This window comes from Bombina bombina, chromosome 4 (assembly GCF_027579735.1).
Source record: "Bombina bombina isolate aBomBom1 chromosome 4, aBomBom1.pri, whole genome shotgun sequence".
Classification (NCBI taxonomy): Eukaryota; Metazoa; Chordata; class Amphibia; order Anura; family Bombinatoridae; genus Bombina; species Bombina bombina.
The window spans coordinates 814219744-814247379 of record NC_069502.1 but is presented as its reverse complement, the minus strand read 5'-3'; the positions used below and the strand labels follow the sequence as shown (position 1 = coordinate 814247379).

General features: G+C 39.8%; 1 protein-coding gene across 2 annotated transcripts in view; it reads right to left on the bottom strand.

Annotated features, from left to right (window-relative positions):
- Nucleotides 1-2774: 2774 nt before the first annotated feature.
- The window catches only part of LOC128657091 (gastrula zinc finger protein XlCGF57.1-like), a 64867-nt gene continuing 40005 nt past the window's right edge, over nt 2775-27636 (bottom strand). For both annotated transcript variants that reach the window (XM_053711334.1, XM_053711335.1), the window contains one exon: nt 2775-4207. In XM_053711334.1, the coding sequence (XP_053567309.1) occupies nt 3030-4207 (1178 nt within the window). In that variant the 3' untranslated portion in view covers nt 2775-3029. The remainder of the gene's footprint in view (nt 4208-27636) is intronic.

The window sequence follows — 27636 nt, the reverse complement described above, 5'->3', positions numbered from 1 at the left end:
TCACTGCCCAAGTATAGGTGTTACTTTGTGTGCTCCTGGGTGTGACAGATCGTTGTATCAATTTGCCTATTTTTGTGTATGAACCCTGCCTGTCTGACTACTCTGCCTGCAATACACCTTAATTACTGGATTGATATACTGCTGCTGAACCCTGCCTGTCTGACTACTCTGCTTATTAACCCCTGTTGTTCTGGATTGCCTCTTTGTTGCCGAATCCTGCCTGCCTGACTATTCTGGTGGTGTGCCTTTGGACTGCTTTGCTGTTGCCAAACCCTGCCTGCCTGATCATTCTAGTGGTTTGTTCTTGGACTGCTTTGCCGTTGCCACTGGAGACTGTCCTGCCTGTGGCGAGTGCCGCCTTCCTCATCTTATTAACTTTTTCTGCTCTGGGATATTCCCTATCATTCCGGCTCGACGCCGAGATAACAAGACTACTGGCCGAGTTCGGTCTGATAGAGGAGAATCCCACGAGCATTACAGTGAGTGCAGGTACAAAGGCGAGCTAATCAATATATTCATGATGCTCGCTACTGTGTGAAAAAAGGCATGCAAATCCGACGTATTTATGCACTGTTATAGCCGCACGCCTGCATTATATAGCGTGCGAACCTGATGAACATTTATGCGCCAGGTTTAATGCCTGTTTATGTGCGCATGTGAAGATTTAGGCACAAGAAAATTAAAACAAGGGGAATATTAAGAATCTGTCCCATGGCCATACATAAACATACATAGTTAAACTTTTAAATATCTTAAAAGTGCCCATGAAAATAGCGGTGAGTCTCTATTAAAAAAAATACAAAACATGCTTACCCATAGACACTCGTCCACTTAGTAGCAGACAGCCAAACCAGTAGTGAAACATATCAGCAGGGGAAATGGGTAGGAGTATAACGTTGATCTATAAAGGGAGACAGAAGATCCTTGTGACCGAATTTACAGAGCCCATGAAGAATTTCCCGTGAGGCAAAAACATAGTATCATGAGGTAGTACTCCCTTACCATCCCTCTAACAAGCACTGTACTCTGAGGGGAACTGGGTTTCAATATGCGCTGAAGCGCCTTTCACTGAAGAAATCAAAGCACATCATGTTTCAACCACTGGAGGCAATGTTTAAAACTGGGGTATGAGTGAGGTGGGAGGGATTTTATAGGCTTTTGAGGTTTGGGAAACTTTGCCTCCTCCTGGTAGGAATGTATATCTCATACATAACAGCTTGTGGACTCTCACCACCTATATAAAAGAAATATGCCACTACCTATACTCCAAATAAATCCCTCCAAAAATCACTGTAATCTGAGAAATGGGTCACAACTCAGTCTGAAAATGACTCCCCCCCCCCCTGCACCAAGACCCTGATATTCAAAGGTTCTCCAGATTGGAAAGAGACAAACCGAGTGCAATACAGCACTGCGTGATATGAGAGTTTTGTTACATTTATACTTTGTGCATTGTATTTTATATTACTATACATTTCAGATTTGGTCCTTTCAGTATTATTGCATTTCAGCTTTGCATTTTCTCATTTGTATTTTAAAACATTAAAAATTTGATCTAGCAGTGATTTTACACATTCTAATTATGCTTTGAAAGTTTCTGTGTTACTTTAATAACTTAGGATCATACTGTATAAAAAGAAATGGCACTTTGTATTCTTTCCATTGTAAACTGACAGTTTTAGAAAGTGGGAGGAACAGGGCAGTTCCCTGGGGAGTTCCCAGGGGATGTCTGAAGCTCTCTCACAAGTCTTTTGAAATTTTCTAAGCATTTTAAACAAGCTGGTCTCACTGATTCATCTTGTCAGCTGTATGCAGGTTCCATATAAACTTATTTTAACTAACTTTAAAGTAATATATTCTAAAATATAAACAAAATCAAGTTAAATTATAGTGAAAACATTTCAGTTTAATTTGGTATTAATGCAAACGGAGCCTTTATATTAGCCCCAGGGGTTCTCATTTACCTTCTCTCTCCCGTGTGAAATTTTGTATCCCAGAGGGCTTCACTGCTTTCTATGGAAGGCATCTCTCATCTTTCTTGGATTTCCAGGTTCCTCCCCTTTTCTTAGAAAATTCAGTGCCCCTGCGAAGTCAGCACTATATTCTCTCTCCAAACTAGGGATTTGTATGATTATCTGACACATAGAAAGTAATGATGCCCTCTGGGAAACTGACAGTTTTTATTTAAATAAAAGACATGCAAAGTGGAATCTAATTTATAAAAGATACACACACACACAAATAAATAAATATATATATATACACACACACACATGCGCATACATATATACAAAGTTTATAGGCCTTTTTATTACAGTTACACAGAAACTGAAAGCAAAATCAGAATTTGAAAACTGACAATACTAAATGCACTGATGTATACAAAATAGAATGTGCAAAGATTAGATGTAATAAAATATAATCTGAATTGTAAATGTATATAAAATAGAAAGCACAAAGTGTAAATGTTGCAGAACTGTCACATCATGCAGTACTATATTGCACAGGATTTGTCTCTCCTTCACATACAGAAACGCAGGGAACGTCCTTAGGAAAAGCAAAGCAAAATCTGCCTTTAGAATATTTCACTAGGGATCTTACAGTGCAGGAGGATCATTTTAGAATATTTCACCCGAGCGGAAAGGTTTTGAATATCAGGGCCTGAAGAATCAAATGGATCGTGGAGTCTCACCACCTTATCAAATATAGTCAAAACATTAATGGATATATAAAGTAGAAAGTAACCTTTCTAAAATAAACAGAAATGGACAATATTAAAAAAAATATTTATAAAAAGAAAAATGATATATTTTAGTTATAATTCAGCACAATGCATTTTATTCAGCTAGAGGGACTATCCTAAACCAGACAAGGACTTTTGGAAGGCTCTTGCTCTTTTGATGTTGACATAGGGGTTTGCCCTGTTCAAAGCATTAGAATGCTTTATCTCCTGTATGAATTTTCTGATGTGCAAGAAGTTGTAACTTCTGAGAAAAACTTTTCCCATATTCAGAACATGAAAATCCTTTCTATCCTGTATGAAGTTTTTTATGAGTAACAAAGTTTCCTTTGTTGGTAAAATATTTTCCACATTCAGAACATGAAAATGCTTTGTCTCCTTTATGAATTTTCTGATGTCTAATAAGAGTTGATTTCTGAGTAAAACACTTCCCACATTCAGAACATGAAAATACTTTCTCTCCTGTATGAATTTTCTGATGTCTAATAAGAGTTGATTTGTCAGTAAAACACTTCCAACATTCAGAACATGAAAATACTTGCTCTCCTGTATGAATCTTCTGATGTGTAGTAAGATTTGATTTCAGAGCAAAATATTTCCCACATTCAGAACATAAAAATGCTTTCTCTACTATATGAATTTTCTGATGACTGATAAGATGTGTTTTCCTAGTAAAACACTTCCCACATTCAGAACATGAAAATGCTTTCTCTCCTGTATGAATTTTCTGATGGCCAATAAGATATGATTTTAAAGCAAAATATTTCCCGCATTCAGAACATGAAAATGGTTTCTCTCCTGTATGAATTTTCTGATGTGTAATAAGATTTGATTTCTCAGTAAAACATTTCCCACATTCAGAACATGAAAATGCTTTCTCTCCTGCATGTATTTTTTGATGTTTAATAAGATTTGATTTCTGAGTAAACCACTTTTCACATTCAGAACATGAAAATGCTCTAGCTCCTGTATGAATTTTCTGATGGCCAATAAGATGTGATTTCATAGCAAAATATTTCCCACATTCAGAACATGAAAATGCTTTCTGTCCTGTATGAATTTTCTGATGTGCAATAAGAGTTGATATCTGAGTAAAACATTTTCCACATTCAGAACATGAAAATGCTTTCTCCCCTGTATGAATTTTCTGATGTGTTATGAGATTTGATTTCCACGCAAAACATTTCCCACATTCAGAACATGAAAATGCTTTCACTCCTGTATGAATTTTCTGATGTGTAGTAAGATTTGATTTCCAAGCAAAACATTTCCCACAGTCAGAACATGCAAATTCTTTTTCTCCTGTATGAATTTTCGGTTTTAAAAGATTAGACTTTCTGGGGGGAAAATCCCCATACTCAAAACATAAATTTCCCACATTGCTTCTTTGACTTTGAAGAAGATTGAAACAAGTATCTGTATTTCCACCATGGCTAGAACTAGGATTACAGCTGTTTGTAAATTCACCTGTTGATAAGAAACACAATGAGATTAATGTTAGTTATTAATGATATAATTATATTTTGAGGACATTTCAACTGTTATGAGTGTCTACCATAAGAGTAAGGGGCGGGCTATGACCCATACACCTTTCCTTAGCTTCATGCTAATGCTTAAATGGACATGAAACCCAATTTTTTCTTTCATTAGAGATAGAGAATACAAGTTTAAAAAAAGTTTCCAATTTACTTCAATTATCAAATGTGCGTTGTTCTCGTGTTATTCTTTGTTGAAGAGATACCTAGGTAGGTAGCGTCACATGCCTGAAGCACTAGATGACAGGAAACAGTACTGTCATCTAGTGCTCTTACTAATGTATAAAATTGTTTCAAAACTGCTGCCATATAGTGCTGCAGGTATGTGCACACTCCTGAGCTTACATCCCTGCTTTTCAACAAAGGATAACAAAAAGAAAATTGCAAAGTTGTTTAAAATTGAATGCTCTATTTGAATTGTGAAATAAAATGTTTGTGTTTTATGTCCCTTTAAGGGCAGGTTTAGTAGACATTGAAGGGACAGTGAACACCAGAATTTTTGTTGTTTAAAAAGAAATAATCCTTTTTTACCCATTTCCCAGTTTTGCATAACCAACACTGTTATAGAAATACACTTTTTACTACTGTGATTACCTTGTATCTAAGCCTCTGCAAACTGCCCCCTTATTTCAGTTATTTTGACAGACTTGCATTTTAGCCAATGAGTGCTCACTCCAGGGTAACTTGACGTGCATGAGCTCAATGTTATCTATATGAAACACATGAATAAATACCCTCTAGTGGTCAAAATGCATTCAGAATAGAGGCAGTCTTCAAGGTCTAAAATATTAGCATATGAACCTCCTAGGTTTAGCTTTCAACTAAGAATACCAAGAGAACAAAGCAAAATTAGTGATAAAAAATAAATTTGAAAGTTGTTTAAAGAATTTTTATTTATTTTAAAGAAAATATCCAAACAATCATGTAATTAATATATTTTCAGATCTCATATGTTTTGCTATATCTATGCATGATTTGGATCTAAGAATTTGGGTGAACCACTGGACCCTGACTTAAAATGTCCCAAAAGACCGGAAGGTGTCATAGAGACCGAACTGCTAGTCTGTGAACCAGTGGAAACCAAGGCCTGTGAGGCCAGAAAAAAAGAATGACAATAAATGTTGCCGACTCTTGAATAATCATCTTGAACAGGTGGAGAATGAGATGGATTAGTGGAAATATGTAAATGAGACTGAAAGGCCACTCTTGAAGAAGGGCATCTACCCCCAAGGCAAGAGGTGTTGGATTGCGCCTGAGGAACTTTGGGAGCTGATGATTCATGGCAGAATCCATGAGGTTGATTTCTGGAAGACCCCAAATGTTGACAATCAACTGAAACAGCCATCTGTTTTGCTGCCATTCCACCAGAGACTTGACTCGTGCTCAGAAAATCTGCTGTGACTTTCTCTGTCCCTGGAACACAAACTGCAGAGAGAAGCTGGATGTGATGCTGAGCCCAGTTGAAGATAGGTGAAACCTCCTTTAGGGCACTTGTTCCTCCATGAAACTTAAGCTGTAGCTGTCCTGTTGTCTGAGAGAAAAAACTGCTCTAATCTCTAGACTATTCTATGGAAGAGACTGAATCCACTTGTTCCAAGTTCCTGAGGAAACTTGTCCCGACAATGAGCTCCCCATCTGGATTTTCTGGCATCCATTAGGACAAGACTGGTTCTTTAAGAGAAAGTCCCCTGGACAGATTTCTGACCTGTAAACACCAATGAAGAGATTTCCTCAAACTTTCAGGAAACATGATCTGTTGAGATAGATTGCTGCACTTTTTGAATTTCTGAAGAAAATTAATTTGAAATGGTTGCATTCTCCATCTTATCCATTTCACCATATGGATTATAGAGGACATATGACCCAGAAGCATCATCCATTGACGGCCTGTCAGCTGTCTGACATAACAAAAACTTTGGAAATACTTTCTAAGGAACTCGATAAGATCTCTTAGAAGAGAAACAATCCCTCTTAGAGTGTTTAAGCAAGCACCCAGGATCACTAGGTCTTCAGAGGGAAGCAATTGACTTTTCTGGAAATTTATATGCTAACAGTGATCTTGAAGGAACTGAAGTCTGCTAGAAGAAGGATATCGTCCAGATAGTGAATGACAAACAATCCTCTGACATGCAATTCTGCCATGAGAGGAACCAGGACCTTTGTGAAAACTCTGAGTGGTAGAAATTATAAAGGGAAGTGCTGAAAACTGGAAGTTGAAACCCCAACTGAAAAACTGAGGAATTTTCTGTGAGACTCTGCAACAGGAAGTAAGTGATCTTTAGGTCTACAGATAGCAGATAGGCCTTTGGAGGAATGAGATTGATGACAGAGAGATCAAACTCCATCTTGAATTTCTGAACCTTCAGACCTGAAGATCCAGAACTGGTCTCTAGGATTTGTCTTTCTTGTTTAACAGAAAGAGAGGCAAGTAAAAATGCTGCTTTGTGCTTGAACAGGAATCTCTTGAACAACACCTTTGCTTGCAATACATTTGCAATACATTTGTGAATAGCCTTTAATTCTGCAGGATCTCTGGGGAGTGGAGAATTCACCAAGTGAGAAAGACATGGTTTCCTTCTGAATTCCAGATAGTACCCTTATTGGAGAAGCCCAAGGATCCATCTGTCCAAAATGCTGGAAGCCCAATCCTCACTGAAGTAGCAAAGTCTTCCTCCAAGCAGAAAGGTTTGGGACTGCTCACCATAATTGCGTCTTGGGCTGAAAGGAAGTAAGGACTTACCTTGTCCTCTGCCCTGAAAACCAGACCTTTCCTCTTGAGCATGAAATAATCTCACTTTGAAGAGGCCTTCAAATTTTGTTATTGGGTGCGCTGCTTGTGAGCAAAAGAGAGACCCCTTCAACCTGTATAAGCCTGTGGAAGAAAAGGCAACCTGTTCTTTTAGATATCAAAAGATCCAATTGCTTTCCAAACAGAATATCCCCTTTAAAAGGCGGAGTCAGCAAATTAGCTTTGGAACCAGGATCAGCCCAACAATGACGAAGCCACAAGGCTCTTCTTACCAAATTAGCAGAAACCATAGATTTGCAGTTCAACTCCAATGTCAGAGGCAGTAGAGAGGCAAAAAGAAGTAACCTTCTTAAGATCTGAAAGAAAAGATGTAACTATCTCATTTTCTGACATGATATATATTACCAGACCACAGATCAGCAGCTTTAAGAAAAGAAAATAGAGCAAGAGGAGGATGACATAAAGCTACCACAAACGGGCAAATTAGCATGTTTGCGGGTGCACGATAATTAACCAGCCATTACAAGTGGCCATTACAAGCTTTTTCCTTTTATTCTATTGGCTGATTTTAATTTGAAGATTCAAATCAGCCAATATGAATGCAAGGGTACCCCTATATAAAAGACGTACCTTGAATTAACTTTTCAGTGTATGGCTGGAGACCGCATGAAAAGGACCTCTGTGTTGAAGGTCTGAAGAGGACTATCGATGTCGCCGCCACCATCACCACCAACCTCGCCGCCACCACCGGGATGAAGTTAGAAGATGGACCACAGCCGGGATAAAGATGGAAGAAGATGGACCCATGATGAAGATGGATAAAGATTAAGTGCCGCCCATTACCGGTCGGTGAATACCAACTCTGAGGTTAGTGCTAGTTGGGTTTTTAGGGTGTTTTTTTTATTTATTTGGGCAGCAAAAGAGCTGGGCAACAGGTTATTTAGGATTTTCTTAGTTAGGTTTTTTTTTATTTTGGGCAGTTGTAATGTTAGGGAGTTAGTGTTTTTTTAAAGCAAAAGAGCTGATCACTTTAGGGAAATACCCTTTTAAGGGCTATTGGTAGTTTATTTCAAGAATAGTTTTTTTTTGGGGGGGGGGTGTTTTTTTTTTAAGGGGTTTTAGAATAGGATTAATTTTATTTATTTTTGGTAATTTTGTTTTTTTATTTCTGTAATGGTAGTTTTTTTATTTTTTGTAACGGTACTTTTTTGTAATTGTAGGATTTCTTATTTTTTGTAATGGTAAGATTTTTTATTTTTCAGTAATGTTATTTTTTTTTATTTAAAGGTAAGATTAGGATTTTAGGTAAACAACAAACCTTAAAGACATCACTGAGTCTCCTTGAGCAATAGCAGGCTGAGGATCTTCAGGATCCATAACAAAATCAGGCTGTAAAAAAGTATTCTAAATCATAAAAACATAAGAATAAGTGCAAGCTTTAAAGTTATCCCCATGCTGCAATATTAAAACCAATCACTTACTAATAGCAGATGAGAATCGCCAGGAAACAAAGCCGGAGCAGCAGAAAAAACACTCACGTGGGATTGACAGCAAACGTCCCTGTTTGAAGGCCCCGCTGAGGCTTACATTGAAATTGTGTGCATTCTGATTTATCTATCTCTGATGAGGATCTATCTGGTTCAGAAGATTCTGCCTCAGATATTGACACTGACAAATCTTCATACTTATTTAAAATGGAGTATATTCGTTCCTTATTGAAAGAGGTGTTGATTGCATTAGATATGGAGGAGACTACTAGTTTTAATATCAAGAGGACTAAACGTTTAAATTCAGTTTTTAAACCTCATGTAGTTATTCCAGAGGTTTTTCCAGTTCCTGATGCTATTTCAGATGTAATTTCTAGGGAATGGAATAGACTGGGTACCTCTTTTACTCCTTCTTCAAGGTTTAAGAAACTGTACCCTTTGACGTCTGATAGATTGGAGTTTTGGGAAAAGATCCCCAAAGTTGATGGGGCCATCTCTACTCTTGCTAAACGTACTACTATTCCTACGGCAGATAGTACTTCTTTTAAAGATCCTTTAGATAGGAAACTTGAATCTTATCTAAGGAAAGCTTATGCATGTTCAGGTCATCTTCTTAGGCCTGCTATTTCTTTGGCTGATGTTGCAGCTGCTTCAACTTTTTGGTTGGAAACCCTAGCGCAACAAGTATCAGATCATAATGTGTATAGCATTGTTAAGTTAATTCAACATGCTAATAATTTCATTTGTGATGCCATTTTTGATATCATCAGAATTGATGTCAGATATATGTCTTTATCTATATTAGCTAGAAGAGCTTTATTGCTTAAATCTTGGAATGCTGATATGACTTCTAAATCAACGTTGCTATCTCTCTTTCCAAGGTAATAAATTATTTGGTTCTCAGTTGGATTCAATTATTTCAACTGTCACTGAGGGGAAGGGAGCTTTTTTGCCTCAGGATAAAAAAATCTAAGGGCAAATTTAAGGCTGCTAATCGTTTTCGTTCCTTTCGACAAAATAAGGAACAGAAACCTGATCCTTCCCCTAAGGGAACGGTTTCCAATTGGAAGCCTTCTTCAGTCTGGAATAAATCCAAGCCATTTAAAAGGTCTAAATCAGCCCCCAAGTCCGCATGAAGGTGCAGCCCTCATGCCAGCTCAGCTGGTAGGGGGCAGACTAAAATTCTTCAAGGATGTTTGGATCAATTCAATCCAAAATCATTGGATTCAGAACATTGTTTCTCAGGGGTACAGAATAGGTTTCAAAGTAAGTTTCTTTCTCTCACGCATTCCAGTGAACCCAGAAGAGGCTCAGGCTTTCCTGAAGTGTGTTTCAGACCTGGAGGTATCTGGGGTAATTGTGCCATTTCCTGTTCAGGAACGGGGTCTGGGGTTTTATTCAAATCTGTTCATTGTCCCAAAGAAGGAGAATTCTTTCAGACCAGTTCTGGATCTAAAGATTTTGAACCGTTATGTGAGAATTCCAACATTCAAAATGGTGACTATAAGGACTATTCTGCCTTTTGTTCAGCAAGGGCATTATATGTCTACAATAGACTTACAGGATGCATATCTTCATATTCCGATTCATCCAGATTACCATCAGTTCCTGAGATTCTCTTTTCTAGACAAGCATTACCAATTTGTTGCTCTTCCTTTTGGCCTAGCAACAGCTCCAAGGATATTTTCAAAGGTTCTTGGTGCCCTACTCTCTGTAATAAGAGAGCGGGGTATTGCAGTGTTTCCTTATTTGGACGATATCTTGGTACTTGCTCAGTCTTTACGTTCTGCAGAATCTCACACAAATCAACTAGTGTTGTTTCTTCAAAAACATGGTCGGAGGATCAATTTACCAAAAAGTTCTTTGACTCCTCAGACAAGGGTAACCTTTTTAGGTTTCCAAATAGATTCAGTATCCATGACTTTGTCTCTAACAGACAAGAGGCGTCTGAAATTGGTTGCAGCTTGTCGGAACCTTCAGTTTCAATCATTCCCTTCAGTAGCTATGTGCATGGAGGTTTTAGGTCTCATGACTGCAGCATCAGACGCAATCCCTTTTGCTTGTTTTCACACGAGACCTCTTCAGCTTTGTATGCTGAATCAATGGTGCAGGGATTATACAAGGATATCACAATTAATATCCTTAAATCCCAATGTTCGACTATCTCTGACTTGGTGGTTAGCTCACTATCGTTTAGTTCAGGGGGCTTCTTTTGTTTATCCAACCTGGACTGTGATCACAACAGATGCGAGTCTTTCAGGTTGGGGAGCTGTCTGGGGATCTCTGACAGCGCAGGGGGTTTGGAAATCTCAAGAGGCGAGATTACCAATCAATATTTTGTTACTATGTGCGATTCTCAGAGCTCTTCAGTTTTGGCCTCTTCTGAAGAGAGAACCGTTTATTGTTTTCATACAGACAATGTCACAACCGTGGCATATGTCAATCATCAAGGTGGGACTCACAGTCCTCAAGCTATGAAAGAAGTATCTCGGATACTTGCTTGGGCGGAATCCAGCTCCTGTCTAATTTCTGCGGTCCATATCCCAGGTATAGACAATTGGGAAGCGGATTATCTCAGTCACCAGACTTTACATCCGGGAGAGTGGTCTCTTCACCCAGATGTGTTTTTTCAGATTGTTCAGATGTGGGGGCTTCCAGAAATAGATCTGATGGCTTCTCATCTAAACAGGAAACTTCCCAGGTATCTGTCCAGGTCCAGGGATCCTCAGGCAGAAGCAGTGGATGCGTTGACACTTCCTTGGAGTTATCAACCTGCTTATATCTTTCTGCCTCTAGTTCTTCTTCCAAGAGTGATTTCCAAAATCATAATGGAGCGTTCGTTTGTACTGCTGGTGGCTTCAGCATGGCCACACAGGTTTTGGTATGTGGATCTTGTTCGGATGTCCAGTTGCCAACCTTGGCCACTTCCGTTAAGGCCAGCCCTTTTTTCCATCAGGATCTCAAATCATTAAATTTGTAGGTATGGAGATTGAACGCTTAGTGCTTAGTCATAGAGGTTTCTCTGACTCAGTGATTAATACTATGTTGCAGGCTCGTAAATCTGTGTCTAGAAAGATTTATTATCGAGTTTGGAAGACTTACATTTCATGGTGTTCTTCTCATAAATTCTCTTGGCATTCTTTTAGAATTCCTAGAATTTTACAGTTTCTTCAGGATGGTTTAGATAAGGGTTTGTCTGCAAGTTCCTTGAAAGGACAAATCTCTGCTCTTTCTGTTCTGTTTCACAGAAAAATTGCTAATCTTCCTGATATTCATTGTTTTTTACAGGCTTTGGTTCGCATTAAGCCTGTCATTAAATCAATCTCTCCTCCTTGGAGTCTTAATTTGGTTTTGAAAGCTTTACAGGCTCCTCCGTTTGAGCCTATGCATTCTCTGGACATTAAATTACTTTCTTGGAAAGTATTGTTCCTTTTGGCCATCTCTTCTGCTAGAAGAGTTTCTGAATTATCTGCTCTTTCTTGTGAGTCTCCTTTTCTGATTTTTCATCAGGATAAGGCGGTCTTGCGGACTTCATTTAAATTTTTAGCTAAGGTTGTGAATTGCAACAACATTAGTAGAGAAATTGTTGTCCCTTCATTGTGTCCTAATCCTAAGAATTCTCTGGAGAGATCTTTACATTCTTTGGATGTGGTAAGAGCTTTGAAATATTATGTTGAAGCTACTAAAGATTTCAGAAAGACTTCTAGTCTATTTGTTATCTTTTCTGGTTCTAAGAAAAATCAGAAGGCTTCTGCCATTTCTTTGGAATCTTGGTTAAAGCTTTTGATTCATCATGCTTATTTGGAGTCAGGAAAAATCCCCGCCTCAGAGGATTACGGCTCATTCTACTAGGTCAGTTTCTACTTCCTGGGCTTTTAGGAATGAAGCTTCTGTTGATCAGATTTGCAAAGCAGCAACTTGGTCTTCTTTGCATACTTTTACTAAATTCTACCATTTTGATGTTTTTTCTTCTTCAGAAGCAGTTTTTGGTAGAAAACTACTTCAGGCAGCTGTTTCAGTTTGATTCTTCTGCTTATAATTTCAGTTTTTTTCATTATAAGATTAAAACTTTTGATTTGGGTTGTGGATTATTTTTTCAGCAGAATTGGCTGTATTTATTTTTATCCCTCCCTCTCTAGTGACTATTGCGTGGAGTGCCACATCTTGGGTATTTGCTATCCCATACGTCACTAGCTCATGGACTCTTGCCAATTACATAATTTATGTAAGAATTTACCTGATAAATTAATTTCTTTCATATTGGCAAGAGTCCATGAGACCCACCCTTTTTATGGTGGTTATGATTTTTTTGTATAAAGCACAATTATTCCAATTCCTTGTTGATGCTTTCACTCCTTTCTTATCACCCCACTTCTTGGCTATTCGTTAAACTGAATTGAGGGTGTGGTGGGGGGTGCATTTTGAGGTTTGGGAAACTTTGCCCCTCCTGGTAGGAATGCATATCCCATACGTCACTAGCTCATGGACTCTTGCCAATATGAAAGAAATGAATTTATCAGGTAAATTCTTACATAAATTATGTTTTATATATATATATATATATATATATATATCTATATATATACACACACTGAAATATACACTGAATACAAAGTTGAAAAGAGTTTATTTCATCCACTTAGACATGAGCAGACAAACACCTAACATGTTTCGCATGGGCACTCCCACGCTTCATCATATATATATATATATATATATATATATATATATATATACACATATATAAATATATAAATCTGTTTCTTATTTGAGAAGAAGATGGTGACATTGTCAATTGTTGTTTTTTTTTTTTTACTATATATCTGACAATGATTTAAAATTTAAAGTTTACTCAAGAACTGAACAATATATCACTGATTTTGTAGATGTTATTGTGCAGGTAGACATGGATAATAAGTGTTTAGAAGTACAATTGTATTGTAAAACTACACCAGGTAATACTATTTGATATACTATATAGTAAAATGTTATTTAGTTTATACCTGAAAGTAAACTTACTATAGACAAATGTACATTTCTAATGTAAATTTTCTAATTTAGAGGATTATGACAAATGTGCTCAGGACACAATACAAAGATTAGAGACGAGAGGCTGTGATAGTATTCGTTTATAGAACGTAAAACAATAAATAGATGCAATTCCAAGGACTCAATTGTTAAAATATAAGGCGTATATGTAGCCACCAATTAGCAAGCGCTATCCAGGATGCTGAACCAAAAATGGTCCGGCTCCTATGCTTACATTCCTGCTTTTTGAAATAAAGATACCAAGAGAACGAAAAAAAATTGCCTGCTGGGTTCAGTATCCCTTTAACTTGTGTTTCAGGCCTCCAAAGCAGCAACCACTGCTTGATACATGGAGCCCATAGAATGTACTAAATTGTGTCCCTTTGTTCACTACAGCAGTGTTTCTCAACCGCAGTCCCCAAGTACCCCCAACAGGCCAGATTTTCATTATAGCTGAACTAGAGCATAGGTGAAATAATCAGCTGATGGGTGAGAGCAGGTTAGTAACCATGGTTACTGATCGGCTGATTACTTCACCTGTGTTCTAGTTCAGCTATAATAAAAACCTGGCCTGTTGGGGGTACTTGAGGACCGCGGTTGAGAAACACTGCACTACAGCACACAGTAAAGAATATGGTAACATTTGTAAACGTATTTCTGACCAGTTGCTGATTTTGTACAATGACCCGATTTCTTTCTGATATAGTACAACAAGGGAGTAAATGTATTCCCAAAAGAGCAAACACAATGAGATATTATCATTTTCCAATGTTTGGAATATCCAGAGCAATATGTGGCTCTTAAGACCCATAGCATGTTATAAATGTGGCCCCCTAGGTGTAAAACGTGATCACATAGTACAGGGACCAGCAATTACGTCCCATTGCTTGTGGATAAAGAGTTTAAAATTAGGTTTTCAAATAACTGTGATACAAATGATGTTGTGCATCTATTTATATGCTTAGTCTGTAATAAGTAATATACAGGGGAACTAAACATAACCTAGTTCATAGAGTACTTGAACATATAGAAGCAATAGAAGATCTTGAGTCTAAGATTCCCATTGCCAGACAATTACATGAACTACAACAGGGTTCTTCAAACCCTGGGTCGCGACCCATTACTAGGTCACATCTGCGTATTTACTCGGTCACAAGCACCCGTTCCCTCTAGTACAGGTTCATGCATAAGTGACAGTTCAGAGCAATTACAGCATTTCTAATATCCTGGACCCGGGAAAATGAGTAGTAGGGCAGGCAGCTAGCGAGATGTGTGAATTCCTAGTTGTTTTTTTTTATCTTCTTACTGTGCACTGTCATTTGTGTGTGTCTGACGTCAGCTCCTCCCTGCATGCGGTGTTGGAGACTGCAGTGAGTGGAGGTGAGTCCAGGGCATTAGGGTGAAATGTTAATGTGAAACAGCAGGACTAGGTCGGTGAGTTCCTCAAGGTCAACAGTGTTAGTAGTTTAGGGTGGTTATATAATGGGCTGCTTTCAGAAGTGGCAATAGCCTGGGGCAATACCCAGAGCAGCAGCTGTGGTAACAACATTAAAAGGACAGTCAACACCAGAATTTTTGTTGTTTAAAAAGATAGATAATCCCTTTATTACCCATTCCCCAGTTTTGCAAAACCAACACTGTTATATGAATACACTTTTTACTTCTGTGACTAACTTGTATCTAAGCATCTTCTGACCTCCCCTAATCACATGACTTTTAGTTATTATCTATTTGACTTGCATTTTAGACAATTAGTGCAGTGTCTGCTACTAGTCACGAGCGTGATCACAATGCTATCTATATGGCCTACATGAGGAGAACAAAGTTGTTGATAAAAGTAAATTGGAAAGTTGTTTAAAATTACATGCCCTATTTGAAAAATGAAAGTTTTTTTTGGACTTGACTGTCCCTTTAAGGTGGGTAAGTTCTGAGGCAGTTTCTTTCACCACGTCTGTGTATTTGTTTCCCGAAGCAAGGGTAGCTTTAGGGGGAAGGGGCAGCTGCATTAGAGTGGTGTAAAAAGTTAGTTTCAGTCAGTTTGTCCGGGTCGGGCACAGGTAAAATAAACAGGACAAGTTTGTGTCTTGTGATCCGGGTTATATCTGGGTCGGACCTATTGCTGCCCTCCAGGTGAGCGGCCTGCACCTCCCGACATCTGAAGCAAAAGCACCCGTATCCACATGGTGACCTGACACAGTGGCCTCTGGTGATAATGAGGGGATGCAAGTGTCAGCTCTCGTGACAGGTATATACCTCTACCCAGGGTCATACACCTCCTTCAGTGACTTATACCCCCTCCCCAGGGTCATATACTCCACCACTCCTCAGTGACTTATACCCCTCCCCAGGGTCATAAACCCCCCTAATTGATTTATACCCCCCATCAGTGACTTTTACCCCTCCTCAGTGACTTATACCCCTCCGCAGGGTCATACCTCCCCTTAGTAACTTATACCCCCATCAGACACTGTTACCCGTCCCCAGGGTCATATGCCACTCCTCAGTGACTTATACCCCTCCCCAGGGTCATATACCCCTCCTCAGTGACTTAAGTCTGAATTGCAAATCTCTGTCTCAGACTCACTAAATATGCACTCAACAGGGAAATTGGGGTAATGACATTAGTTGGGGTAATTTCTGGGGCATTTGTATTTTGCCCCCACTGACAGGTACCCCTCACCAGGCACAGATATCATATATGAGAGTGAGTATGTGGTGTGGGTGGTGTGTACTGTATAAGGGTTGCAGGAAAAAGGTAGAATGGAACAGCACCTTCTGTGAAATGGGTGCTCGTGTAGACCGGTGAACTGCCTATTCACCTATCAAAAGTCACAAAGAAGATAATGTCCACAGCACTCCAAATAGCAAATTCTTTATTTTAGGACACAATAAAACAGCAACGTTTCGGGATTAATTTCCCATTAATTTTGCATGATTAAGGGAAATTAATCCCGAAACGTTGCTGTTTTATTGTGTCCTAAAATAAAGAATTTGCTATTTGGAGTGCTGTGGACATTATCTTCTACTGTATAAGGGTGAGTGTGTGGTGTGTGTGCGTGTGTGTTGTATAAGGGTCAGTGTGTGTGGTGTGTGTGTGGTGTATAAGGGTGAGTGTGTGGTGTGTGTGTTGCATAAGGGTGAGTGTGTGGTTTACAAGGGTCAGTGTGTGTGTGTGTTGTATAAGGGTGAGTGTGTGGTGTGTGTGTTGTATAAGGGTGAGTGTGGTGTGTGTGTGTTGTATAAGGGTGAGTGTGTGGTGTGTGTTGTATAAGGATGAGTGTGTGGTGTGTGTGTGTGTTGTATAAGGGTGAATGTTTGGTGTGTGTGTTGTATAAGAGTCAGTGTGTGGTGTGTGTGTGTTGTATAAGGGTGTGTGTGTGTTGTACAAGGGTGAGTGTGTGTCGTTTAAGGGTGAGTGTGTGTCGTTTAAGGGTGAGTGTGTGGTGTGTGTGTTGTATAAGGGTGAGTGTGTGGTGTGTGTGTTGTATAAGGGTGAGTGTGTGGTGTGTTTTGTATAGGGATGAGTGTGTGGTGTGTGTGTGTTGTATAAGGGTGAGTGTGTTGTATAAGGGTCAGTGTGTGGTGTGTGTATTGTACAAGGATGAGTGTGTGGTGTGTGAGTTGTATAAGGGTGTGTGTGTGTTGTACAAGGGTGAGTGTGTGGTGTGTGTGTGTTGTAAAAGGTTCAGTGTGTGGTGTGTGTGTGTGTAGTATGAGGGTGTGTGTGTGTAGTATGAGGGTGTGTGTGTGTGTAGTATAAGGGTGTGTGTAGTATGAGGGTGTGTGTGTAGTATGAGGGTGAGTGTGTGGTGTGTTTGTAGTATGAGGGTGAGTATATTGTATATTACTTAAAAAATGTTCATACCAAACATAAAAATAGGGTCGCGAATGTATGTGGTATCATCGTACTGGGTCATGGGAAAAAAAGTTTGAAGAACACTGAACTATAAAATGATGAGAGTTCTCTTTTAAAGCTCCATAGAACAGAGGTCATTCCTAGGCAGGTCAAAGGGGGGGGAGACAAAGATTATTATTATTATTTTTTTTAAAAAACTGTTATTTTTAATTTAAAGACACAGCAGCCTCTGGGATTTAAATTACAAATGGATATTAATCTATTAGTTACATAAGTTTAAGCATTTCCTTATTTTTGCATAACTAGGGTAATAAGGTTACATTTTCATACTGTATCAAATATACGGATACCTAGGAGAAACTCAGAATGTTATTTTGTATTGTTTTTCCATTTCGGGTTTTTAAATTTAAAATGTAATGTTACTTGATACATATATTAAAGTTTACTTATTGGGGTATAACAAAGATAGGGTTACAGTTAGATTATACCATCAATTGAAAGCAATTTGTATCAATTTGTATGTATCATAAATGTGTATTCTCCACCCTCGGTATCAGTTAAGAAGTGGTGAGGGCATGAAACAGGTCTGAGTTGTGGGTTCGGAGATCCCCTTGCACCCTTTGTTTATGGGGTATCCTTTGTTTGTCACAAGTTTTTTTTAAATTTTTTAGGAATAAAGTACGTTACTTATATGTTGCCATAGCTGTTTGAGTGCAGAGTCTTGAGTTTCTGTAAAAGGAGACAAAGAAGCTGGGAAAAAGTAGCAAGTGTCTGTGCCAGAAGGGGATAGGTGTGGCTGTCCATGGAGCAGAGACTAAAGCATTTTCCCAAGTGCTAGAGCCCATTTTCTAGACACTGCTGTTGCAGGGATTAATTTAGCCCTTGGGAAGTACAATTTCAGTACAATTACATAATGTAGTAAGTAGGGCGTGCCCCAGGGTTCATTGCAGAGGCCGGTTATGTTTAATACTGTTTAAAGTAATATTGCTAATGGACGTTAAAGTGATGGTAAACTCTCCCCTTTATAAAAACAGATCTGAAATGTTACTGATATTTTAGATGCAGTTTAATTCATCAGTTGTAATGAAGATGTGATATAACTTAATATAGATATGAAATTCAAATACCTTGCCGCCCACTTCAAAAACATAATTTATGCTTAACTGATAAATTCCTTTCTTCTGTAGTGTGATCAGTCCACGGGTCATCATTACTTCTGGGATATTACTCCTCCCCAACAGGAAGTGCAAGAGGATTCACCCAGCAGAGCTGCCATATAGCTCCTCCCCTCTACGTCACTCCCAGTCATTCGACCAAGGACCAACAAGAAAGGAGAAGCCAAAAAGGGTGTAGTGGTGACTGGAGTATAATTTAAAAAATATTTACCTGCCTTAAAAAACAGGGCGGGCCGTGGACTGATCACACTACAGAAGAAAGGAATTTATCAGGTAAGCATAAATTATGTTTTCTTCTGTTAAGTGTGATCAGTCCACGGGTCATCATTACTTCTGGGATACCAATACCAAAGCAAAAGTACACGGATGACGGGAGGGATAGGCTGGCTCTTTATACAGAAGGAACCACTGCCTGAAGGACCTTTCTCCCAAAAATAGCCTCCGAGGAAGCAAAAGTGTCAAATTTATAAAATTTGGAAAAAGTATGAAGCGAAGACCAAGTTGCAGCCTTGCAAATCTGTTCAACAGAGGCCTCATTCTTAAAGGCCCAAGTGGAAGCCACAGCTCTAGTGGAATGAGCTGTAATTCTTTCAGGAGGCTGCTGTCCAGCAGTCTCATAAGCTAAACGAAGCCTTTTGACCTCTCCTCTGACCAGAGTAAACGACAAACCAGAGAAGACGTTTGTCGAAACTCCTTAGTTGCCTGTAAGTAAAATTTTAGGGCACGAACTACATCCAGATTGTGCAGAAGACGTTCCTTCTTTGAAGAAGGATTTGGACACAAGGATGGAACAACAATCTCTTGATTGATATTCCTGTTAGTGACTACCTTAGGTAAGAACCCAGGTTTAGTGCGCAGAACTACCTTATCCGAATGAAAAATCAAATAAGGAGAATCACAATGTAAGGCTGATAACTCAGAGACTCTTCGAGCCGAGGAAATAGCCATTAAAAATAGAACTTTCCAAGATAACAACTTTATATCAATGGAATGAAGGGGTTCAAACGGAACGCCCTGTAAAACGTTAAGAACAAGGTTTAAACTCCATGGCGGAGCAACAGTTTTAAACACAGGCTTAATCCTGGCCAACGCCTGACAAAAAGCCTGAACGTCTGGAACTTCTGACAGACGTTTGTGCAACAGAATGGACAGAGCTGAGATCTGCCCCTTTAATGAACTAGCAGATAAACCCTTTTCTAAACCTTCTTGTAGAAAAGACAATATCCTAGGAATCCTAACCTTACTCCAAGAGTAACCTTTGAATTCGCACCAATATAGGTATTTTTGCCATATCTTATGGTAAATCCTTCTGGTAACAGGCTTCCTAGCCTGTATTAAGGTATCAATAACTGACTCAGAAGACCCACGTTTTGATAAAATCAAGCGTTCAATTTCCAAGCAGTCAGCTTCAGAGAAGTTAGATTTTGATGTTTGAAAGGACCCTGTATTAGAAGGTCCTGTTTCAGAGGTAGAGACCAAGGTGGACAGGATGACATGTCCACTAGGTCTGCATACCAAGTCCTGCGTGGCCATGCAGGTGCTATTAGAATAACTGATGCTCTCTCCTGTTTGATTCTGGCAATCAATCGATGAAGCATCGGGAAGGGTGGAAACACATAAGCCATCCTGAAGTCCCAAGGTGCTGTCAAGGCATCTATCAGGACTGCTCCTGGATCCCTGGATCTGGACCCGTAACGAGGAAGCTTGGCGTTCTGTCGAGAAGCCATGAGGTCTATCTCTGGTTTGCCGCAATGACGAAGTATTTGAGCAAAGACCTCCGGATGAAAGTTCCCACTCCCCCGGATGAAAAGTCTGACGACTTAAGAAGTCCGCCTCCCAGTTCTCCACTCCCGGGATGTGGATTGCTGACAGGTGGCAAGAGTGAGACTCTGCCCAGCGAATTATCTTTGATACTTCCATCATTGCTAGGGAGCTTCTTGTCCCTCCCTGATGGTTGATGTAAGCTACAGTCGTGATGTTGTCCGACTGAAACCTGATGAACCCCCGAGTTGTCAACTGGGGCCAAGCCAGGAGAGCATTGAGAACTGCTCTCAATTCCAGAATGTTTATTGGTAGGAGACTCTCCTCCTGACTCCATTGTCCCTGAGCCTTCAGAGAATTCCAGACGGCACCCCAACCTAGAAGGCTGGCGTCTGTTGTTACAATTGTCCAGTCTGGCCTGCTGAATGGCATCCCCCTGGACAGATGTGGCCGAGAAAGCCACCATAGAAGAGAATTTCTGGTCTCTTGATCCAGATTCAGAGAAGGGGACAAGTCTGAGTAATCCCCATTCCACTGACTTAGCATGCACAATTGCAGTGGTCTGAGGTGTAAGCGTGCAAAGGGTACTATGTCCATTGCCGCTACCATTAAGCCGATTACCTCCATGCATTGAGCCACTGACGGGTGTTGAATGGAATGAAGGACGCAGCAAGCACTTTGAAGTCTTGTTAACCTGTCTTCTGTCAGGTAAATCTTCATTTCTACAGAATCTATAAGAGTCCCCAGGAAGGGAACTCTTGTGAGTGGAAAGAGAGAACTTTTCTTTTCGTTCACCTTCCATCCATGCAACCTTAGAAATGCCAGAACTAACTCTGTATGAGACTTGGCAGTTTGAAAGCTTGAAGCTTGTATCCGAATGTCGTCTAGGTACGGAGCTACCGAGATTCCTCGCGGTCTTAGTACCGCCAGAAGAGCACCCAGAACCTTTGTGAAGATTCTTGGAGCTGTAGCCAATCCGAATGGAAGAGCTACAAACTGGTAATGCCTGTCTAGGAAGGCAAACCTTAGGTACCGGTAATGATCTTTGTGAATCGGTATGTGAAGGTAAGCATCCTTTAAATCCACTGTGGTCATGTACTGACCCTTTTGGATCATGGGTAAAATTGTCCGAATAGTCTCCATTTTGAACGATGGAACTCTTAGGAATTTGTTTAGGATCTTTAAATCCAGGATTGGTCTGAAAGTTCCCTCTTTTTTGGGAACCACAAACAGATTTGAGTAAAACCCTTGTCCCTGTTCCGACCGTGGAACTGGATGGATTACTCCCATTAACAAAAGCTCTTGTACGCAGCGTAGAAACGCCTCTTTCTTTGTTTGGTTTGTTGACAACCTTGACAGATGAAATCTCTCTCTTGGAGGAGAGTATTTGAAGTCCAGAAGGTATCCCTGAGATATTATCTCTAGCGCCCAGGGATCCTGGACATCTCTTGCCCAAGCCTGGGCGAAGAGAGAAAGTCTGCCCCCCACTAGATCCGATCCCGGATCGGGGGCCCTCAATTCATGCTGTCTTAGGGGTAGCAGCAGGTTTCCTGGCCTGCTTGCCCTTGTTCCAAGACTGGTTAGGTCTCCAGCCTTGTCTGAAGCGAGCAACAGATCCCTCTTGTTTTGGAGCAGAGGAAGTTGATGCTGCTCCTGCTTTGAAATTCCGAAAGGAACGAAAATTAGACTGTCTAGCCTTAGGTTTGGCTCTGTCTTGAGGCAGGGCGTGGCCTTTACCTCCTGTAATGTCAGCGATAATTTCTTTCAAACCGGGCCCAAATAAGGTCTGCCCTTTGAAAGGTATATTAAGTAATTTGGACTTAGAAGTAGCATCAGCTGACCAGGATTTTAGCCACAGTGCTCTGCGCGCCTGAATGGCGAATCCGGAATTCTTAGCCGTAAGTTTAGTTAAATGTACTACGGCTTCCGAAATGAATGAATTAGCTAGCTTAAGGATTCTAAGCCTGTCCGTAATGTCGTCCAGAGTAGCTGAACTAATGTTCTCTTCCAGAGACTCAAACCAGAATGCCGCCGCAGCCGTGACCGGCGCAATGCAAGCAAGGGGTTGCAATATAAAACCTTGTTGAACAAACATTTTCTTAAGGTAACCCTCTAACTTTTTATCCATTGGATCTGAAAAGGCACAGCTATCCTCCACCGGGATAGTGGTACGCTTAGCTAAAGTAGAAACTGCTCCCTCCACCTTAGGGACCGTTTGCCATAAGTCCCGTGTGGTGGTGTCTATTGGGAACATCTTTCTAAATATCGGAGGGGGTGAGAACGGCACACCGGGTCTATCCCACTCCTTAGTAATAATTTCAGTTAGTCTCTTAGGTATAGGAAAAACGTCAGTACTCGTTGGTACAGCAAAATATTTATCCAACCTACACATTTTCTCTGGTATTGCAACTGTGTTACAATCATTCAGAGCCGCTAACACCTCCCCTAGTAATACACAGAGGTTTTCCAGCTTGAATTTAAAATTTAAAATATCTGAATCCAATCTGTTTGGATCAGAACCGTCAGCCGCAGAATGAAGCTCTCCGTCCTCTTGTTCTGCAAGTTGTGACGCAGTATCTGACATGGCCCTAGCATTATCAGCGCACTCTGTTCTCACCCCAGAGTGATCACGCTTGCCTCTTAGCTCTGGTAATTTAGCCAAAACCTCAGTCATAACAGTAGCCATATCTTGTAATGTTATTTGTAATGGCCGCCCAGATGTACTGGGCGCCACAATATCGCGCACCTCCCGAGCGGGAGATGCAGGTACTGTCACGTGAGGCGAGTTAGTCGGCATAACTCACCCCTCGTTGTTTGGTGAAATTTGTTCAATTTGTACAGATTGACTTTTATTTAAAGTAGCATCAATACAGTTAGTACATAAATTTCTATTGGGCTCCACTTTGGCATTAGCACAAATAGCACAGGTCTCTTCCTCTGAATCAGACATGTTTAACACACTAGCAACTAAACTTGCAACTTGGAAATATTATTCAAGTAAAATACAATGAAAACGTACTGTGCCTATAAGAAGCACAGAAAGATTTATGACAGTTGAAATTAATAAACTGAAAAGGTTACAGCATCAATCTTTGTAAAAAACACAATTTTAGCAAAGGTTTGTTCCCATTAGCAAAGGATAACTAACCCTGATGGCAGAAAAAAAGTTAAAGAATAAACGTTTTTTATCACAGTCAACTACAATCTCACAGCTCTGCTGTGAAGATTACCTCCCTCAAAACAAGTTTTGAAGACCCCTGAGTTCTGTAGAGATGAACCGGAACATGCAGGAAAAACAATGAGTTTCTGACTGAAATTTTTGATGCGTAGCAAAAGCGCCAAAAAAGGCCCCTCCCCCTCACACACAACAGTGAGAGAGATCAGTAAACTGTCAGAATTAGATCAAGCAACTGCCAAGTGGAAAAATAGTGCCCAAACATTTTATTCACCCAGTACCTCAGAAAATGAAAACGATTTTACATTCCAGCAAAAACGTTTAACATAAATTAAGAGTTATTAAAAAGCCTGTTGCTTGCAAAATAGGCTAAAGTCTTATGTACACAGTGTAATTCCAGTGAAGTACCATTCCCCAGAATACTGAAGTGTAAAATATACATACATGATATTATATCGGTATGGCAGGATTTTCTCATCAATTCCATTGTCAGAAAATAAAAGCTGCTACATACCTCTTTGCAGATTAATCCGCCCGCTGTCCCCTGATCTGAAGTTTACCTCTCCTCAGATGGCCGAGAAACAGCAATATGATCTTAACTACTCCGGCTAAAATCATAGTAAAAACTCTGGTAGATTCTTCTTCTAATTCTACCAGAGAAGGAATAACACACTCCGGTGCTATTAAAAAATAACAAACTTTTGATTGAAGGAATAAAACTAAATAGAATCACCATAGTCCTCTCACACATCCTATCTAGTCGTTGGGTGCAAGAGAATGACTGGGAGTGACGTAGAGGGGAGGAGCTATATGGCAGCTCTGCTGGGTGAATCCTCTTGCACTTCCTGTTGGGGAGGAGTAATATCCCAGAAGTAATGATGACCCGTGGACTGATCACACTTAACAGAAGAAAGCCAATTTTTCTGTGAAATAACGGTTTGAATTGTTCTCCCAGTACCCTAGCTACAGCAAAAGTGCCATATGGGAAGAGCGCTGATTGGAGAACAATGCAAACCATTAGCTAACAGAATCATTTACTTTTGAAGTGGGTGGTGGAGCCCAGGGTATTTGAATTTCATATCTATATTAAAAAATAAGTTATATTGCGAGAGGCGGGGCATAGCTGTGCAGGGAAATGGCTGCACTGCAGTGAAGCTCTGTATCCTTTTCTGCTCATTTGGCTCTATACAGCTACAAAAACTGGTGAAATCGATCACTAAGCAGATTATTCAGCACCAGAACAAGTTGGCAAGAGATTTTGAATGGTAATCCGTCATTCAGCATAAGTTACCGCACAAAAAACCTGTCTTGTAAGAAGAAGCCCGGCCGCCATCTTTGAAGACGGCCTACACCTTAACGGCTCTCAGGACTCTGCAAAACCGGTGGATTGACGCACTACAAACTTTAACACACCAGCCTTTAATACGGACATGGAGAACATCTCCGCTCACAGTGTGGCAACAACAATCAGGGTGAGAACTGCCTGAGGCAAAAATTTGTTTCCATATGCGTATTTGATAAAATCAATATAGCAGGCCGCACAGCTCTGTAATGACGCATCACATCTTCATAATGAACCCCACTTAAGTGACAGGCTGAACGAATGCTTTGATCCTCCATACTCCTGGCTCACAGTAATATAGAACTAACCAGCACTTATTCTAAAACGCTTTCTAACCATAATGAGGGTTAGTTCTCTTTTGTCCTCCCTTGCAGAAAAACTCGTCCAGTATTAAAGCGGAGGGGCTCACTTCCAGGCACCTAAATGTGTGCATTAAGTTAGCTATCCCTGAATAAACAATCTGAGCCATACGAAATAGAAAAATAATCCAGACAAATAGTCTTTGCATAGAGCGAAACAGCCCCATATACAACATCTACCCGGAGGGAATACTATCTACAGTGGAGTTAGGAATATTCTTTATATAAATACCTTTGAACCCTGTATCAACAGCACTTAAAAAGAAAATACTTTGGACATTAACAGGAACAATCAGCTAAAAAAGCAGGTTACATAAATTTGCTTTTTCACTGCATATGGCAGCAAGGAAATCTAACAGAGGGGGGCAAAAAAACAGACAGCCTCAAATACTCCATCAGTAAGCACTTTTTTTCAGCACAAGAACAGGATTCACAATCTGCTCCAGAAAGTGTTAAACAACCTGACAACATAGCAGCACTCCCTCAATCCTCTACTGACCAACTATCCCAAATCCAGAGCACAATAGCTGCTCACCCATCAAAATCTGATATTGCGGACTTAAAATCCTTCATAAAGTCAGAACTATCTTCTATAAGGAAAGACATCAAGGAGTTAGGTTCCAGAATTGAATGTTTGGAAGAGGGTCAAGAAAGCCTGAAATCAATAGTCAGCAATAACACCCAGCATCTTAACTGCCAAGATTCCATAATACAAGAGCTACAGTTGAAAGTTGAGGACCTGGATAACAGGAATAGGTGCAGCAATCTCAGGATAAGAGGAGTCCCTGAAGAAGTCACCCAGGAAGCTTTAACTACTTACCTCCTCCAACTCTTTAAACATCTTGACCCATCGTTAGACATACCAGAATCTTCAATAGAAAGGGCTCACAGAGCCTTAAGACCGAGACCAAACCCAGCAAGTCCCCCTAGGGATATAATCATAAAATTCGCCTTTATAAGGAAGCTATTTGGAAACAAGCAAGAACCCAAGGCTCCATATCCTTCCAAGGGAAAGACCTCCAAATCTTCCAAAACCTCTGTCCAACTACAACAGAAAAGAGACGCTCTCTCAAATTTATCACTTCTGTTCTACAAGAGAACAAAATTAGATATCATTGGGGATTCCCTTTTTAGCCTCTTAATTCACAAAGATGGTAAAATGCATGCATACAAAGATATTGAGGGACCTTGAGAATTTGTCTAAAAGTTTCAACATAACCTTTCCGCAACCACAACAACAGGGACAGGACACCAGTGATACAAATCCTAGTAACCAACTAAAACAGCAAACCTCAAGATGAACCATGGTTTCCAAAAGAAGAGCTAAAGACCCACCTATTAAATGAAGAGACATTAATTCTAACCTGGGAAGAATACTTGCTTAGAAGATGGCTATTCCAGCTTAAAAAGGTTGTATAATCAATATGTATGCAGAAAGCGGCAAAGGTTCACACAAAGTTAAACCATAATTTAATAATACAAGTGTTCAGTATAAATCTATGTTGGGGGCACAGTAACTGGCACATGGGCTAACTCACTCTGTATATATCCAAGTGGTGGAGGCAGCACTGTTTAGGAAATCACAAGTGTGGTCCGTGTGGTGGCAGTATCGGTGAGCTAGATTAATAGTTATGCGATGATGACACCAACCTATATGACCTGAACACACATCATCCATGTTAAAAATTATTAAAGTTTGAGATTATTGGTCTACACCCAGTAATTATGGTTTTAGAATAGACTCCTAAGAGTGAAGTTTAGCTTATGGACTATAACTTCTGGTCATGAATCGTGATATTCTAGAGACTCAAGTTTATACATCCTTCATGTTTCGATTATATTTTACAACCTGTGTATTGTTTAAAAGTTAAATGTTGTTGATATACCATGGAAAATTAAACTTGTGCCTGGCTGCTTCTGCACGGGGTCAACACAATCACAACACATCCACGTAGTGTAAATAAATCCACCTAAAGAGTTGTGTGGGGGCCCCATGTGGATATAGCTACGCTGTGACGAATCATTATCCAAAGAACTCTCATATGTAAGAATTCTTTTAAGGGTTATCACACTTTCATAGCCTTAAACATAGGACCATGGTGTTATAGGCAACTAAAATAGATTCTACGGTCACAATACCTTGGCTATCTTGTTCACCCTTGATTACCTTACTATGAATCAAAGAGTAGAAAACACTTCCTCAATACAGTCACTCAAGACAAATCCGATGATACTGTTTTATTTAATATGTTATACTATTGTTTTAACTACTTTTGTGCTGCCACTCCTGTTCAAGAAACACGCACAACAATCCAAAACATTCAACTACATTTCTGATACTAACTACAAGCTAGCAACAACCATTATCCTCCTTACCTCCTCCCTTCATGGCTTCTCATCAATATAACAAAAAAGCCCTAGATTCCAAT